Source organism: Ostrinia nubilalis, chromosome 8 (assembly GCF_963855985.1).
Source record: "Ostrinia nubilalis chromosome 8, ilOstNubi1.1, whole genome shotgun sequence".
In the NCBI taxonomy this organism is placed as follows: Eukaryota; Metazoa; Arthropoda; class Insecta; order Lepidoptera; family Crambidae; genus Ostrinia; species Ostrinia nubilalis.
Window position 1 is genome coordinate 1,765,760 of NC_087095.1, and position 16,763 is coordinate 1,782,522.

Genomic DNA, 16,763 nt, shown 5'->3' on the forward strand with positions numbered 1-16,763 from the left:
GAATTGACCTCTCTACAGATTTATTATAAGTATAGATTATTTTAATTAAAATTACATTTTGTTGAAATATTTACCATACTGCGTGAAAGCGACATCTATCAATTACTATTGGAACTTCTGAAAGCATTGCTAAATAGGAGGAGTAACAGTTATGTAAAGTTTTTCTAGATGGCGCTGACGTCGGGCGCAGGGGGATTTTGACAGCTCATGCTTGGACGCGAGCGAAACGTCACAGCGCCACAGTTTGGTAATGGCTGCCACCGGGGTGGTCAACTCATGCTGTCGGTAGAGCGTCTCGCGTTCATTGGTTGTTTACTTTATTTACGTTGCAATTGTAGCCAACTAAACAATCGTGATCAGTGTATATCTTGTGTGACATTGTGTATATCACGTTCGAGTCAACATACGTGTGTGTTTTGAGTTTTTTTGAGATGTTTTAGGACGCGCTGCGTGCGATAAAACGCGCGGCGTTGAAATGAGAATGCATCTTTCTGTGTAGTGTTGTGGTGTGCTAATTGGGTTCCCCTGGCCAAATGCTGGGCTACAGATCCGCTATGTGCAGTCGTCAACATACCCAGGCTTGTTTGAACACATCCCTGTCGATACGGCAGGAGATCCAGCGGTTTGAGAGCGTGCATCCTTCGATATACGCTCTGTACGACTTGGTGGAGTTGGTGCCAGACCCGCTGCTGGCCCAGCAGATCCGAGACCACGTCGTGGCCATAGAAGGTTAGTAAGATCTTTAGAAACCTAGTCATAATGTTTACATTCGCGAGAGTCCTATTATCGCCGTTCCTAAGGCGACGGTCTCCGTGTTGTGGTATAAATCACGTTGAATAACCTGTTTTGAGATAGGTAACTCTTGCTTACGATTAAGAACTGAAGTTTTGAATAAGTTAATATTGTAAGCAGTTAAGTTTGTAATACGCAGTGTCTGTTATCTTGTCAACACTGTTGAGGATTATGTTATGTTTGTCAACCAACCTTAATGTAAACAAAATTGGTATTATTAGGTTATTGTTTACATGTTAGTAGCACCTGTTCAGGCTCAGGGTAATGTCATACGATTATGAGGTAGACAATCAAAAGACCTAGCTAGTAGCTCGTACGATACGAGTAGGTACCTACGATGTCGTAGAGTTTCTTCCTATGCTTCAAAATGTCTCGTCCCGAGCACCTAGAGCTAGAGCGAAAGTTTCATGCGATTTTTGATTATGGAACTCGTTTTTTAAGACGGTTTATCTACCACCCTTGTAATCCAAATGATAACTGCTGATAAATTCTGATTAATTTCAGATCCTTTAAATTCAGACGACAACGTTGAAAATAAACAAAAGAACATCGCCGTGAACTGAACACGAGATGCAGATCCTCGTTCTCCTTCCTCCTACTGTATTAAAACATCACTAACCCTATCTCCTATCCTTGTTTTATTCCTCCCCAATACCTACCTATTTACCTTTCTTTCAAAATACTCACAATGGTCCTTTCTTTCTGCATAACTTCATTTTGGAACCATTCGATTCTTAATTCGTAGGCGAAACAATTATGTGCAAAATTAATTTCTACCAATCCTAATTTAACGTTTCTTGAACTGATGTTAAAATCAAATCTCGCCGTTTTCGTTTCACGTTAAAAACCGGAACTTAACGAATTGATTTATTTGACCAATTTACCGGTTATTGGTAAAAGGTTGAAATAAAAAGTTAATGCTTTCTTTTGCTTTCCGTCGTTTGTCAGTTTTATATCAAATTAAAGTTAGTAATTAATATCTGTCAACGTCATTCGTCTATGATTTCTATTTAATGTTGCAAAATTAACGGTATAAATTATTGTAGGTAGGATTTTTTCCAATAAATAAAGTCGAAAACTTACAGACTTGTTTTTGCGTAATAATAATGCAATCCTACTTTCCTGTTTCTTTAATAAATGAACGATACGATATTATTAGTCTCCTCATCTTATTATGAAAAAAAGATAATGAACTGATGTAGGGTCAAGGAGGCAACAGTGACTCGGTCGGCTACAGTGGCTCAGTCATGTTTCGACCTGAAGGCATAGGAATATATATTTGTCTCTTTTACCGATTCAAAGGTCTTGGTACCCGAACACGTTTAAACCAGTTTGCTCGCCGGTCAAGTGCCGTGCGGAAGGGTGAGGGAATGTTTTTTGTTTTCGCGCCCACTAAATTACATTCTAAGGTGAGTTTCGATTGTTTTCATATCTTTGTTTGTTGCTATAGGTAATAGCCGTTATATTTATCGGATAGTAGGTCTTGTATCAATTGTCTTTAATCCGAATTTTGACTAGTTTGTTTTACATCTTGGTTTTTTTGATCAAATATTTACAAAATGGCGTAGAAGTACACAGTGACTCAATTTTAATACTTTATACGAATTCAATATTTTTATAACTTTAAATCGAATTTTGTTTTTTATTTACAGAATGCCACGGAAAAAACCGACAGAAAAATAGGGAAGAAATAAATAACGAAGAGATTGAGATGACTTAAGATCTTATAGGTAGCAATAAAAGTACTAAGAGTCGTGTTGAATTGTTGATTATAATAAGAATAGCTTGTGCAGTTTTGTTATTATTTCTAATAAAAAACTACGCGGAATGGGCATTTTCTTTTCATATAAATACTGCCGTACCACGTTAATACTGTGTACCACGGTAGTGAGTCAGTGTGTACACCTAGTAGTCCACAGTGGCTCAATTATCATTTTTTTGTTTTAGGTTCCTACTTTGACATAAGTAGTAAATAATGTAGAATCATGAGTGCTCAGTTACAGTTTAATAGTGTATCTAAAATGTGAGCAAATTTTAGGCCAATATTAAAGCGATATCTATTTTTATTAAGCTTCGAAAAAAAAGTGAGTCACTGTTGCCTCCCTGACCCTAATTAGTTACATGAATTATTTATAATATTACTTCTTGCGCGTGTCGTTTCCGTAAATGCCAATCGCGTCTAAATTTCCCTTGGCAACCCTTAATCCAATCTTAATTATTATTAATTAAGTATAATGGTACGGACGAGGGCACATCAATCTTGACACTGAAATGCTTTTGCTATTTTACAAAAATACAGTCCGACGATGTTTAAAGAAGACTGTATAATATGCGATATCTATAAACAACACTAACGCTGGGTTGCACCATCTTACTTTAACTTTAACAGACGTCAAAAGTCTGTCAAACTCATACAAAAACACCGGTTACAGGTGCAACTGAAGCTAGATTAGTAGTATTAACTTTGGGCATGTCAACCGGTAACCCCACTCAATCGGAAGGTGATGGTAAAACATTAGGTACTCACTACTTGAACCTAAATTAGTGGTATGGAAAAAGGTTTATAGGGACATGTTAGCCTCTAGCAAAAATATAGGTTTTTACGAGTTTTTTTACGTACGAGGAGCATAACGACTTTTGCTGTTGTTCGTCAAAAGCCGTGTTTTGAAGGAAAACTTCAGCAAGTGGATAGGTAAATCAATTATTGCATCTAATGCATTTAAAAAGTAATGATGGCGGATTGACAGAAAGGTTGGCCACTGACATATGAAAAAAGACATTCATTAAAGGAAAATAATTTCGTATGATAAAATCAGTCGAATCTATGATTTGAGATACATATTTGTGAATAGATAATTCTCTAATTCATATCATAACGGTAAAAAAAACATTGATTTTTTGCAATTAAGAAAAAGCGCTAAAACCTTAATCACTACTGTTCTTAGTTTACTTGAAGGTGTAGTTTTTAGAATACAGTCATAGTTTAATTGTATCTTCCTTCCTTATCCCGTTTCCTTCCATTAAGTAAACATGACATTAATAGCTGTAGTTAGCAACTACAGCTATTAACTACTCGGTTAACTACTTCAATCACGCTTTGTAATATAGCAACCCGTTGAAGTAATAAACATCTACGTGATATAATAATATTTAACTTTACTTCTAGTCTTAAAATAAATAAAAGAACTCAGAATCTAACGACAGTATTGTTAATCACTAATAATAACAACTTATTACGATAGAGAACGCAGTGGAAATTGAAATTTCACAATGCATAATAATAGAAATAACAGTAAATAGTTCGATAAACGATAATAAATAACAGCAATTAAGCCTTTCCACTGAATGTGTAATGGAATAAAACTATTTTCTTCTAAATGTATTATTTACCACTTAGGCTGGGTTGCACCATCTTACTTTAACTGAGATAAACGTCAAATATCTGTCAAACTCCATACAAAAAACACCGGTTATCGTCATAGTTACGGTCAAATTTGGGTGGTGCAACTCAGCCTTAAAGTTTATGTTAAAGATGAAAGTGGAATTGCAAGGTGAAGCCACATTTCTACTCAAGTTAATAGTGTGACAGTAAGTGACACTACAAATGTTATTTTATTACTAAAAACGAGTTAAGTGCGAGTCGAGTTTGCACACAAACGACGGGTTCTCTTTTCTACCATTGCATTATTTGCATTGCACCGTACTTACGATACGAATGACTATCATGAACCTAATTTTCGTTATAATAATAATAATAATAAGCCTTTTATTTCCGAAACATTTTTACATTTTTACATTTGACGCTTTCTGAATTTAGGATAACACTTATATAGAACAAATGCTTCACTTAAAATAACTTTCACAAAATGTCTAAGATTTCGGTGTGCCTATTGGCAAAGGCCTCCTCCAACTCCTTCCGTTGCCTTCTGTCTTCCGCCACTCTCATCCATAGAGGTCCTGCGGTCAAACTCAATTCATCCTCCCATCTTAAAGCCTTGCGACCTCGGTTTCTGGCGCTATCTCTTGGGTACCACACTGTCAAGGTGTGAAGTCGACCAGCGCCCTCCAACAATTTTCGTTAACTATGACTTAATTATCTATCATGACTATAACTCATACGATTCGCATTGCAACTGTGAAAACAGCGCAATCTCTTTAATAAGAGTATTTGTCCCTTAACGTGCCCATAAACGTCTCATAGATTGTCATAAGGTTTGTTCCACTTACGCCTTTCTTCGAGCAAAATGCGCGCGAAAAATCTAATAACAACAAACCCGAGGCATAATATTTTCGGAGCGATCGAAATTTAATTCTAACCAAATGACTTAAAAAGGTATTTGTGTGATTTCGCACTCTACTTCTGTTGCTTGAAGGGTCTCCAGTTTTCTGTTCCAGTCCAAGATAGTACAAGTAACCTTGGTTTGATACCAAAGTACGACACAACTACCTACCAATACTGCATTCGCACGATCTTGACATTTGCCGTTGCAAGTTCAAGTTTTATTTTTGTTTCCATCGCAAACGGAGCAAGGCGAAATGTTTATTTCATGCACCAAACACGTTCCAATAATTGAATGTTCATTATATTAATTATTCGTATGTTTTCGTGAATATTTATGATTATTTTTCCTGTAATGTCGATAATTTATTTCGACACAGAAATATATTCGTTAGGTCTTAAACATTAAAAGTTACCTTACTTTAATTTCTGCGAGAGCTTGTCAAGTCATATCTTCGATATGACGGGCAAAAATACTAAGTTTGACTGCTAATAAATCATAATTATGACTTGACATTTGAATTATGTTTTAATTATTATAGACGTGTAATCGTACCGGAAACAATTAAATTTTACAAGCTAGTACCATAAAATATTTTGTGCTGGTACTATTTCCTCATAGATTTGGGTACTTTTTGTGAGACAGCAATCAATATGGAGTCGAGTGGTCGAAGTGTAGCAAACTAATTTTGGCAACGCTTATCAAACGTAAGTCACGATGAAGTTTGTTCCGGCGTTTCTTCTCAGCACTTGCCATAATATGTTTGTCTCGAAGCGCTGGTAGGGCCCAAAAGATAAGGAGACTTGTAAAGTGCCCCATAAGGCTACCTTTTCTTTTTTATTATTTACATTTTGACGTTCATAAGTGCCACTTGTGGTCTAAACTGAATAAATGATTTTGATTTTGATGCTCAAAATTAAATTACAGAAGGATGGTATGGTTCCAAAAGGTGCACACTTCAATATTTAGATTTAGGCGGCTCTAAACAGACTTGCGAAAATGTAACACGAAGAGACCAAGCAGGTTTAAAGGCTGAGTTGCACCACCTAACTTTGACCGTGGCTATATCGAAAACCGGCGTGTTTTGTATGGAGTTTGACAGATTTTTGACGTTCGTCAAAGTTAAAGTAAGATGGTGCAACCCAGCCTAAGACAAGCTCATCAATAATTCAACTGATTACCAAGCTACTGTACTGCTATTTGAAGACATGAGCGAAATCTAATTCATTTCAACAGTTCACCCGTACATTCTGTTGAATAGACAAATATCCAAAGGATAATGAGAAAGGAGTTAAGTGGTAAATTTGCCTCGTTTAGAAATTGAATCCCCAAAGTTGTTGCCATGAATAGAATTTGCGGGAATCGAGAACTGTGTTTGTAAAGAGATTTCGCCTCCAGTATCGCAGTATCGTTTATAACTTGTAATTGATGTTAATTTGATTGGAAACTAATAATACTAGCTGAATAGTTCATGATAAGTCAGCCAGTATTTATCCTTTATTTAGTCGCCTAACTACAGGTTGTGTTTAAAGATATATTGGTGGGATAGTGTATCTTAACATTAAAAATATCAAGGTGTGTACCATAATACTTCAATTTTGCTTAAATTTAATTATTATTATTAATTTCTACAATCTTTACTTGGTCAGGTAGATCCCGTAAAACCAGGGTTCGAAAATATCCGATATTTATTATAAAAAATATCAAAATATCGGATATTTATGATATATATCCGATATATATCAACTTTGATATATATCAATTTTGTATGAAAGCCATACTATTATTTTATTGCATTATTCATGAATACTATTGCATATGTGCTACATAAACATGTTTTTGATGTTTTTAAACCTTAAAATCAGACAAATAAAGCAAAAACATAAAATATTCTTTTAAATACGGCAAAATCAACTAAAAAAATAAAAATCTTTTGTCAAAAAGTACAAATACAGTAACAAATTTTAAAAGTTGATATATATCATCAAAACCGGCTTGATATATATCGGATATATATCCGATATATATCTTGATATATATCCCTTGATATATATCCTCGAACCCTGCGTAAAACATATCCCACCAAAAACATTCTGCAAAAACTAGCCAAATCTCGATGGAGCTGTTGTTTATCTCTAAAAAGTAATGAAGTCTAGATAAAGTCGTGCCAAGTCTATGGTTCCTTACTGGGATTTCTTTATTATTATACATAGTTAATGTTGTGTGACTTGGCCGTTTTTGTGTGAATTTCAGATGGGAATAGAAGAATTATAGGAAAACGCGATCGAAAACAGTAACAACCTTTAATATAAATTAAGGCACAATTACCTACTATCAATTACGCGAAAAAGAAGGCTGACAATGACAATGGCAATAATGACTATAGCCTTTAACACTCGTACACCTGCCGTGCGCAATGACATACTTTATTACGCTGAGAATTACTAAAATTACGAAGCCATCTTTCTCATTCTCTCTCCGTCTGTCTTATTTAGCAACTGTTAGCCTAGGCGTAGATGCGTAGTCCACCGCGGAGCGAGAGCGCGAAGATGATCCAAACGCGCCCTCGCTCCGGCAACGGCGGAGGGGTCAGAGGAGGCGACAGTATGATCGCCCCCAGTTTCCTCTCCTCGGTGATGGCCAGCGGGCCGGGGGCGTGGGGGCGCCCTCGCCTGCATTGCACAGGCCACCACCACCGTCGGACGGGAACAGCTGTGTGCTCCTAGCTGCTCCCGTCGCCCCCCGTCCTGGGGGGCCCGCCGTGCAGGCGGGCAATCGCCGGGAGGGACTGTGGTAGTGAAGGCTTTGTCCGGAATCCCACAGTTCCTTCCCACTTAAGGCAAATGAGGGTGCACCGGGGTCTTTTAGTGGGTATGCCTTTGTCCTTCTGACTTGGTGAGCCCCACATAACCTACCCTGTCCCCGCAGGTTAGGTATGCAATTCAATGCATTCTTTCCCCGAAAAAAAAGGCGTAGTCCACCGACTTTTTGTTCGGGCTGTTAATCAGTACGGACATGTATGAAAGGGCGCATATTAGGTAGTATCGGCCGATTGTTCCTACAAATTAGAATCGGGCCCAACTATCGGCCGACTAAAAGTCTGTCTGTAGTCGGCATGGAGTCCAAGAAAAATGTCAGAATCAAAAGCTATTGGAAATTGTTTGAGAAATCTCTTTCGTTTCAACTGCGTCATAAAATTTATGTGCCTTCGGAACATTTCCCAATTCAATTCGTTCGGTGTAAGGCACTTCGCGATTTTGTTCGATCGATTAACTTTTACATGGGTCATACTTTATTTTATGAAGTAAAAGTATTGAAGATTTGAAGATTATTTCTTCTATATTGTGACTATTCAAATGATGTTACATTTTAGTGTTGAGAGAGAGCACAGAACATAGAAATTCTATGTTTTGTGGTTGAGAGAGCAAAACACATCATGAGAAAAGCTACAAAAACATTCTGAATAAGATTAGTTGTAGATTCCTAAAATCACTTTCAAATAATTATGTGATGTCATGCTTGACTCCGATTTGTATGTTAATGCTAACGTTAAATACTATGATTAGCACATTCGAAGCCAAACACGAATGGTCTGTTAGATAATCCGCTGACCGTGGCCTTTTAACTGTCGCTTATTTAGTTTACACTGCTTTGTTTACTTCCAAAACCAGTTTGGGTCATTATTTGCTTGCCTACTTTACATTTTACAGTCAGCTTATGTGTTTAGTAGTGTACTTGAATAATCTTAGTAGTGCATTTTTGTAAATTGCAATGGTGAATAAGTAAATCTTGAAGATCATTAAAACCACTACATAACAATAAGAAAACCGTGATTTAAGTACCAACAATATTTCGTCTACATCTCCAGCTTATTCCAAAAGCAAATTTATTGTACACCTAAGCCGTCTTTTAATAAGACCGTCTTTAATATCTCGAGAAATATGATAAACAGGGGGAAAAATTAAACATTCCCGGAAGAAATGGGGTACAATTTGCGACCGCACATTATTTTCGTTTCATAAACAGAGTCTGCCTTGCTTCTTCAATTAATTCTCTCCCATTCAAAACGTTATTGGATTCCATCTAAATTGAATTCTGTGACATCTGACTGTAATTAGTTATGTGCGTCAAATAAAAGGGGGTTACGTTATTCCACCTTTGCAGTAAGATTAATGGTCGCAAAGGAATTTCGTATTAAATCTCATAGACAAGTGGAGCACTGTCTTTCTGATCTTGATTAATTTAACGTTTCAAATTGTTGTTGACTAGCACATACTGCGTCTTTGTCCGTGTAGTTTCTGAAGTTTCTGTGATCCCATTTCAAGAGCTTGGAAGCTCTAAAAGTATTATATTAATTAGGCCAAGCTACCGCAATCTATATTATTCTATATTCATCGGAAAAAAATACCATCTAATAAGAAAAAACATACCATCTTAAGATACTTTGAGGCTTAAACAGAACAATGTCAGTGTGAAGTCTTACAAATACGCGCAGCATTATATTCTCTGAGCCTTGAAGGTATTTTGATTGCCTGTTCGTCTTAATACCCACAATGGATGGCTTGGAAGTTGAAATAGAGACAGGAAGTTTCACTTAAATATCATTTGGAATAGTTAAAGATGGTAGAGAATAATGAAATTAGTCCATTTTACTATATTACAAACCCTGCAGATTTAAGACTTCGCCCAAATCCGAAAAGCCGTTTTCCAAGTAATTTTCATCAGAGATTTTCTAGACATTTCACCCGATGAATGTTTTATCTCGGTAGGTATTGTAAATTCTTTCTTCAGATAAAGTAGCGCTTGAAAGCTAAAATGAATTCTTGCGTAAAATCGAAAGGAATTTGGAAAATAATTTTTATCTCCATGAAGTTTCTTTGGTATCTCTTGGGACCGTTTTTAGATGTAAGCTATGTTTTCTTTAAATAGCTGTTTACCTAATAAAATAAAAGCTGCTATAACCCAAGTAAGGGTAGCAATGCAAATGCTAGGTAAATATTTTTCGCCTTCATTAGCCATAGCGTTATCTGTTTTTACAGTGTTTATTTTAATTAACTTTACTGGAGCGTTTTAGTGAGTCCACCGTAGCGCTGGTTTGTCGACAGACGAACTCAATAATGCACTGTGTATTTGCACAGTAGCCGGGCCGGTCGCAAGCGTATGAAAACTTACGCTGTTAACGTTGCGTTGGTTTGCAGGTGTACCACAGGGACCCGTATTCAGCCCGGTTGTTTAAATACCAACTTTTATTTATGATAGTGTTTGAATATCAGTTCTACGGAAGCCTTTTTGTATCGACAATGCTTACAATTTTTAGCAGAAGGCATTGTTATAAGTCCGAGAAGCTTAACTGAAACTTTTAACTTATTTTCAGTATTGTGGTCATTTATCAACCTGCTCATTAACTCATCAAGAGTAAACTACATTTAGGTATTTTAAATTTGATGAGGATAATCCACTATTGCGTCTACCAACTCAGTGGCGGCTTGACTATTTGAGCAGCGGTTATTTGCGTCATTTTTTATTAACAACATTCGGCCGCTGCAGCCATCAGTGATTCTGTGGCGTACAGAACACGTAATGAATAATGCATTGCCCTTTTTGCCGCGATGATTGATTCGGCAACGATAGCTTTTTGCGACTATAAAGTTGGTTGACGTTTGGTCACAAGAAACAGGCGTTATGAATTTATGTGATGTAACAGCAATTACCTGCTTTCATAATTTGATAATTAGCCAGACTTAGAGTGAGACTATTGGTGTTAAAATTTCTGTCTAATGCAATCGGTTTCATTGTGATACAATTTTAATCTAAAATTGGCTTCGATCTCATCATACTTTCATCGATATCAACGATAATAATTATGCAAAGTTCTTCGCTCTAGCTGTACTGTGTAGAGGCAATAGTCATTTACTCAAAAAGCCAGGTCTTACAAGATAACACCTCCAAATGAATTGACAGACTGCTGATCAATATTTGGTGAGGTGCGACGGTTAGTGTGTATTGTCTGCTCAGCTATTCGAGGGCACGCGCAAACGCCTTTGTTGACACAACTCTTTGTGACCTGTGCATCAGCTCGATGAATGAACATAATGAAAATTGACAAAAGACAATTGCTGTTTGAATTTAGGAGATAATTTATTATTAGTAGCTTACATTATACCGTAATTTGGTCTAGATCCTTTAATTTCTGAGTTATCATTACCAACCACGGCTATTCTCTTAATATCTGACGGCTAATTTAAATGGTTACCTACAATCGTCTTTGTGGTGATGTATAAGTTCAACATTCTTCCACCACATTTTTCTGCAGCTAAGTACTGTGAAAGAACTAATTAGTCTGCGAATTCAGGTCTAGATTAAAAAATATGGTGCAGATAAATTGAGCAAATATCTCTCTGCTCTGTCAAACCTGTTTTTACTGTGAAAAGAAACAAATGGCCATTTAAATCTTAAATGGAGCTCGATCTTGAACTTCCGTGTTTCAAATTCTGCAGACATGCCTCAGGCTGTATTATAAACTCAAATCGAGACTTACTCGAAGTCGCATTAAAATTCAAGCCAGTTTGAAATCAAGGGTATTGAGGGAACCGTTAGATCTAATTTTAGTTTTTACATTATTTAACATCTAATCAAAGGTATCTTTGTATTATTAAATTAGTTACTAAATATAAAACCACTTCACGAACGAGGAACCGTTTTTGTCACTTCGAATTCGATAACTTCTATAGACAAAAGCTTTTTCGAGTCCCACTCCAGTTTCAGGCTTTATTCGTGAATATGCATAGAAATAGATGCAATTTGACTAGGACTAAAAGCATTTAAGGTAGGTGGCTTCGAAAATTGGTTGACCTGAGTACTGAATCTGAGATATTTTTGAGAGAGAAAGAATGATGGAGTGATCATCACCCTTCTGGTCCACTGGTCAAAGAAAAACTATTTTGACTTGTAGGTAGGTTTTAGATTATGGCAAGAGGCATAATAATAAAATTAATCACTTAGAGATGATGATTAGATTTGAGTCTTTACGTCCCAAACAACGACTTTCAATCAACACGGTAGAAGAAGAAGACCGACCAAAGATTCATTCAGTTGCCGATACATTGCCTGAGATTCTATGCTTTCTTCTCCCTTCAATGTTAGTACATATTAGTACTTCGTAGATAACAGTGATGGTGATCCGTATAAGCCGTCTCAGATGTCAGTGTACAAACATCCTTCTGACGATTATGAATTGAGCAAAGACAAACAATCATTGAATGAACAAGCAACTAATCGCCAAATTATCCCTCCTTAAATACGTTGTTTGCTATGGATCTGCTAGTGGGATTTACACAGACCGACTTATATGAATGACTGTTTATTTCTGGACCATACTGGACTTTAACAGAAACGAGGCTTATAGTTGTCTTTGTCTCTACTAAAATACAATATGGCACCAGCCCTTTGTTTGTCGTTTTATGAATGGAAACAAAAAAGAAACGACTACCTGAGCGAAGGCAGAAATACCCAATAGTGATTTGTGTATTGCGACATTTCTTTGTCTTGTTCTCAAACACTATTGCTGACGCGGAACCAATATCAGTTGAGTTTTTATATTTGGTCTCGTAAAATGGTGTTTGGTTTTGGCCAAATGGGGCAAAAAGGCATTGCCTGGTCCATTCTGCATTGAAAATGCATTGAAATTCTGATCATTCTATCATATTAGTTATTGTTAACACGTGCGTTTATGCAAACGATCATTGCAAACGTTGCGATAGGGATAGAGACATGCGATTTTTGGTTTTACAAAGGTAATACGATAAAGAATAACACAAAGTAATAAAAACCACCTGTTATAGCGGCATTTTTTGGAGAAATTGATCAAATAACCAAAAAAACACGAATTTAAAAGCAGATTTTTTTCAAAAAGTATATTTTTTTATTATTTGTTGGCATTTTCTGGGTATTTTATGTATTTTATTAATATCGCCTGTTATTTAGCATTATTACTGTTTTTATTTTATCAGGATATACCTCTTACTTTAAAAGTTATTACGTTTTCTTTACGAGAAGTCATTGGAAGAAAAAAAAATCTATAAAAAATTTAAAAAAATCTCAAAAAATTTTTGGCCTCTTTTTTGTCGATAAAAATAGGTCTAGTTTCACCTATTTTCATATGTACACTTTAACGTGACTCACACTGTATTTATGTAGGTATTACATTGAATGAATTTGGTACTCCCAAATTTCACGGCCCTAAATCATGAAGTGTGAATCGCCTCTACCACGTAGGCGTGTCTTATTCATCCGAGACGTAAACTTCCTTACACTATCAAACCCAAAACGATTTTGAACCTTAACCTGTGGTAACAAGAGTCTCCGTTCCGGTATCTAACAAATTACAACCATTTCGTGGCAAGGACACGGTACCAGTTCATCCCACATGTTTTTGCCCAGTTTGGTCGTCTCGTTCGGCCAATTACGCGTTATCCTTTAAAAAGTGATCATGCATTTTATTATCGTTGAGTAAGGTTCAAAATGATGGAGCAAATGATTTTTAACTAAATCAAGGACTTCGATTTCATATTGTTTGGTTATGGTCATCTACCGGCTCGCGAGGCTCCGGTCGTTGACCTGTGCGTTTTGCTTCGTAATAACAAGCAATTTTGCTCTACTGAGTACTGACTGGGTTAGTGATTGATTGAGTCGGTGTTTAGAGTTCAGTGTGATTAAGAACGAGATGTTACAAGCTTCAATATTGCCAACTGGCAATAGATACCACTGTATCGACCTGATAGCTAGCTCTCCTCTACACTTCTATTTAAATAAAGTATAACTTAAAGCAAAGTAAAACTTATAATACAATGTACCTTACTTAATCATAAAATACTGGACTGCAAGGAATATTACAAGTTTAGTAGAAGTACACGACCTTAGTAATTAAGACCTAATTAATAGCTGACAAAATCTGGATGCGACTATTGGAGCAAGAGTAATGTCCAGCAGTGGACTGTATAGGTTGATGAAGAATGACCATGATAACATAACTTCAAGACAGACAAGAGCAAATTTAAATTGTTACGTAACTGTTCCCTTTTTACTACTTGTAAGTGTTATTAACGTATTCAAACCGATTGCTCTACCTAAGACTTCCACATTTTTCGTAGGTATTTCATCATATTCAGCTTACGTCAGTCTGAAAACAGATTCTCTCGATCCATTTTCATCCCATCGATCACGAGATTTCTTCTCCAAAATATACTTACTCTACGGAACCTCATTTACCGACCCATATGTCGGCCGTTTGGTGTAGTGGTTCGAAACGGACTACTCTTCCGGAGGTAGCGGGTTCGATTCCCGCACAGTACAAACATTGGTGTGCATGAACATATTTGTTTGTATTGGACTGGGTGTTTTCTATACATGTATAATAAGTATGTAGCACACTGTAACCATAATAAATGATTTTAATTCTTAGATTTTACTTAATGTGTATAGATTTAAATTTTTAGTATAAATATAATTTGTATGTAGGTGGATTGTATATATAATAATAATATGTATTTTGCTAATGATAGTTAATTAAAGTATAGTTAAGCCTTTATTTCGCCTGAGATACAGGAATAAATTTCCTAGTTCAGGCACATGTATAATTTTACCTTTTGTAGCATAAGATTAGCCTAGAGTTTAAACTGTCAAATAAGTTATACAATAAAGAATTTAAAGAAAGAATGTATTTACAAAAAAAAAAGTATTTAAGTATGTTTATATCCGTTGTCTAGTACCCATAGTACAAGCTTTGCTTAGTTTGGGACTAGAAGCGCAGTGTAAAATGTCTAAGGATATTTATTTATTATTATTATTATTTATTATTTATATATTATATTCGGCCTTGACAACATCTTATAGTACTACGATTACATCACCCAACAAAAAACTCAAAGATGTATCACGCTCAACTTTAAAACCAGTCTTTGGAAACAGAGTTGCAGTTTGCTCATGTTAATCTAAACAATTAACAGCTTTTCTTTGTGGAATGAGCTGAGATAATTGCCTCATTAATACTTCATTTCGAACGGCTGTGAACACCTGAGTGTCAGGTTGGAAAAAATGGTGCGCTATGTCTTTGACCCCATAACTCTTAACAATCCGTGATGGCTTAGCAACTAGATATGTAACAACTTCCTACCCTATGATTTATAATATACCTAGTAATTCAATATGGAAACTTATTGTTTTGATATTTAGAATTTGATTTTCTAATGGACACATCCTTTTCTTGTCTTTGTCGGCCGTTTGGTGTAGTGGTTCAGAACGGACTACTATGCCGAAAGGTCCCGGGTTCGATTCCCGGCCGGGCAGAAATTGAAATGATGAATTTTAATTTCTGTAACGGGTCTGGGTGTGACTATGTATAATATTTATGTATTTAAAAAAAAAGTATATAAGTAGTATATCCGTTAAGCTAGCACCCATAACACAAGCATTAAGTTGCTTACTTTGGGGCTAGCTGGCGCTGTGTGAAATTGTCCAAAGATTATTTATTATTTTCTGTCTATTCATTACCTTCTACTCAATTTTTACCTTCATTCAACGCTTTTCTTGGATGCGGATGCGGAGTCTACGGCTGGTTTTAGTGTCACGCGGACTGTCAGTGCGGATCGCTCCGCACAGCCGATCTGTATGAACTGCTAGGGAGCGAGCGGTTCCTCCGGACCGCATTACTCTAAAACGCTCCCTAGAAGTTCATACAGATCGGCCGTGCGGAGCGGGTCCGCACCGGACGGTCCGCGTGACACTAAAAACAGCCTAAATCTGCTTACAGAAGGAAAAATACTATCATTACTATCTAACTGCTAAGAATTAAAATGATCTATCTTATGGCCAGCTTAGTTTTAATTAAATGTGAGATATTATGGGGATGATAAAGACTAGCACATCCTGCATTAGTGTTAAGATTTATGTGATAAATCCCATTTCACACAACTACAATTGAAAGATAAATGAAAAAGATCTGCACTAAGTGCTACTTATTAACCACAAAATAATCTTCGCATGGGAAGAAAAGTCGGGAAAGATTATAATGACCTTTAAAGGCGATTACACTTAACAATGCGTGGTATCTTCCAAACCGCGGCTTTCCTCCCTTCATGAGAAACTTGAGATTAAATTATAGTTATAGCCACCATGCCATACCATTACCGTCTTCATAAACCGTAACTGCAGTTCTTTTGATAACCGCATCTAATGCGTTCGGTTTTTACTGTTATTCTTCTGTCGGAACTTTCTTTGCCAATTGTTTAATGTGCTGTAAGATTTTAAACCCGTTTTTATCTTGATGTATGGACCGTCTGGTTCGGTGATATTAGTACAGTTAGCATCTAGCATCATCATAGTTTGTGACACCAAAAGTGGCCAAAAAGTTGATAACACAACCCTATTCCAATGAGGGCTATCGTTTTTATACTTAACAGTTGGCATCCCTGGCGATTGACAGGACCTTACTCTACAGTGGCGCCATCTTGATGAGTGCAAATGCGATAGTCCTCCTACCACTTTCGCACTCACCAGTTGGTGCCACTGTCTTCGCTACTAGCAAGTGACTGGACCTACTCTACAGTGGCGCTAACTGGTGAGCGCTAAAACGATAGCCCTCATTGTAACAAAGACGTGTTGCGAACTTCTTGGCTACTTTCGGTGTCACGAAAC

At 36.5% G+C, this 16,763-nt stretch overlaps 1 protein-coding gene and 1 long non-coding RNA gene across 2 annotated transcripts in view; both read left to right on the forward strand.

The window, feature by feature from the left end:
- The first annotated feature begins 260 nt into the window (after positions 1-260).
- Positions 261-16,763, forward strand: part of LOC135074111 (centaurin-gamma-1A) — a 337,729-nt gene continuing 321,226 nt past the window's right edge. The window contains exon 1 of the mRNA XM_063968417.1: positions 261-729. Within this exon, the coding sequence (XP_063824487.1) occupies positions 534-729 (196 nt within the window). The 5' untranslated portion in view covers positions 261-533. The remainder of the gene's footprint in view (positions 730-16,763) is intronic.
- Positions 1,996-2,620, forward strand: LOC135074075 (uncharacterized). Its single transcript, XR_010257744.1, has 2 exons — positions 1,996-2,201; positions 2,445-2,620. It is a non-coding gene; the product is annotated as an uncharacterized LOC135074075 (long non-coding RNA).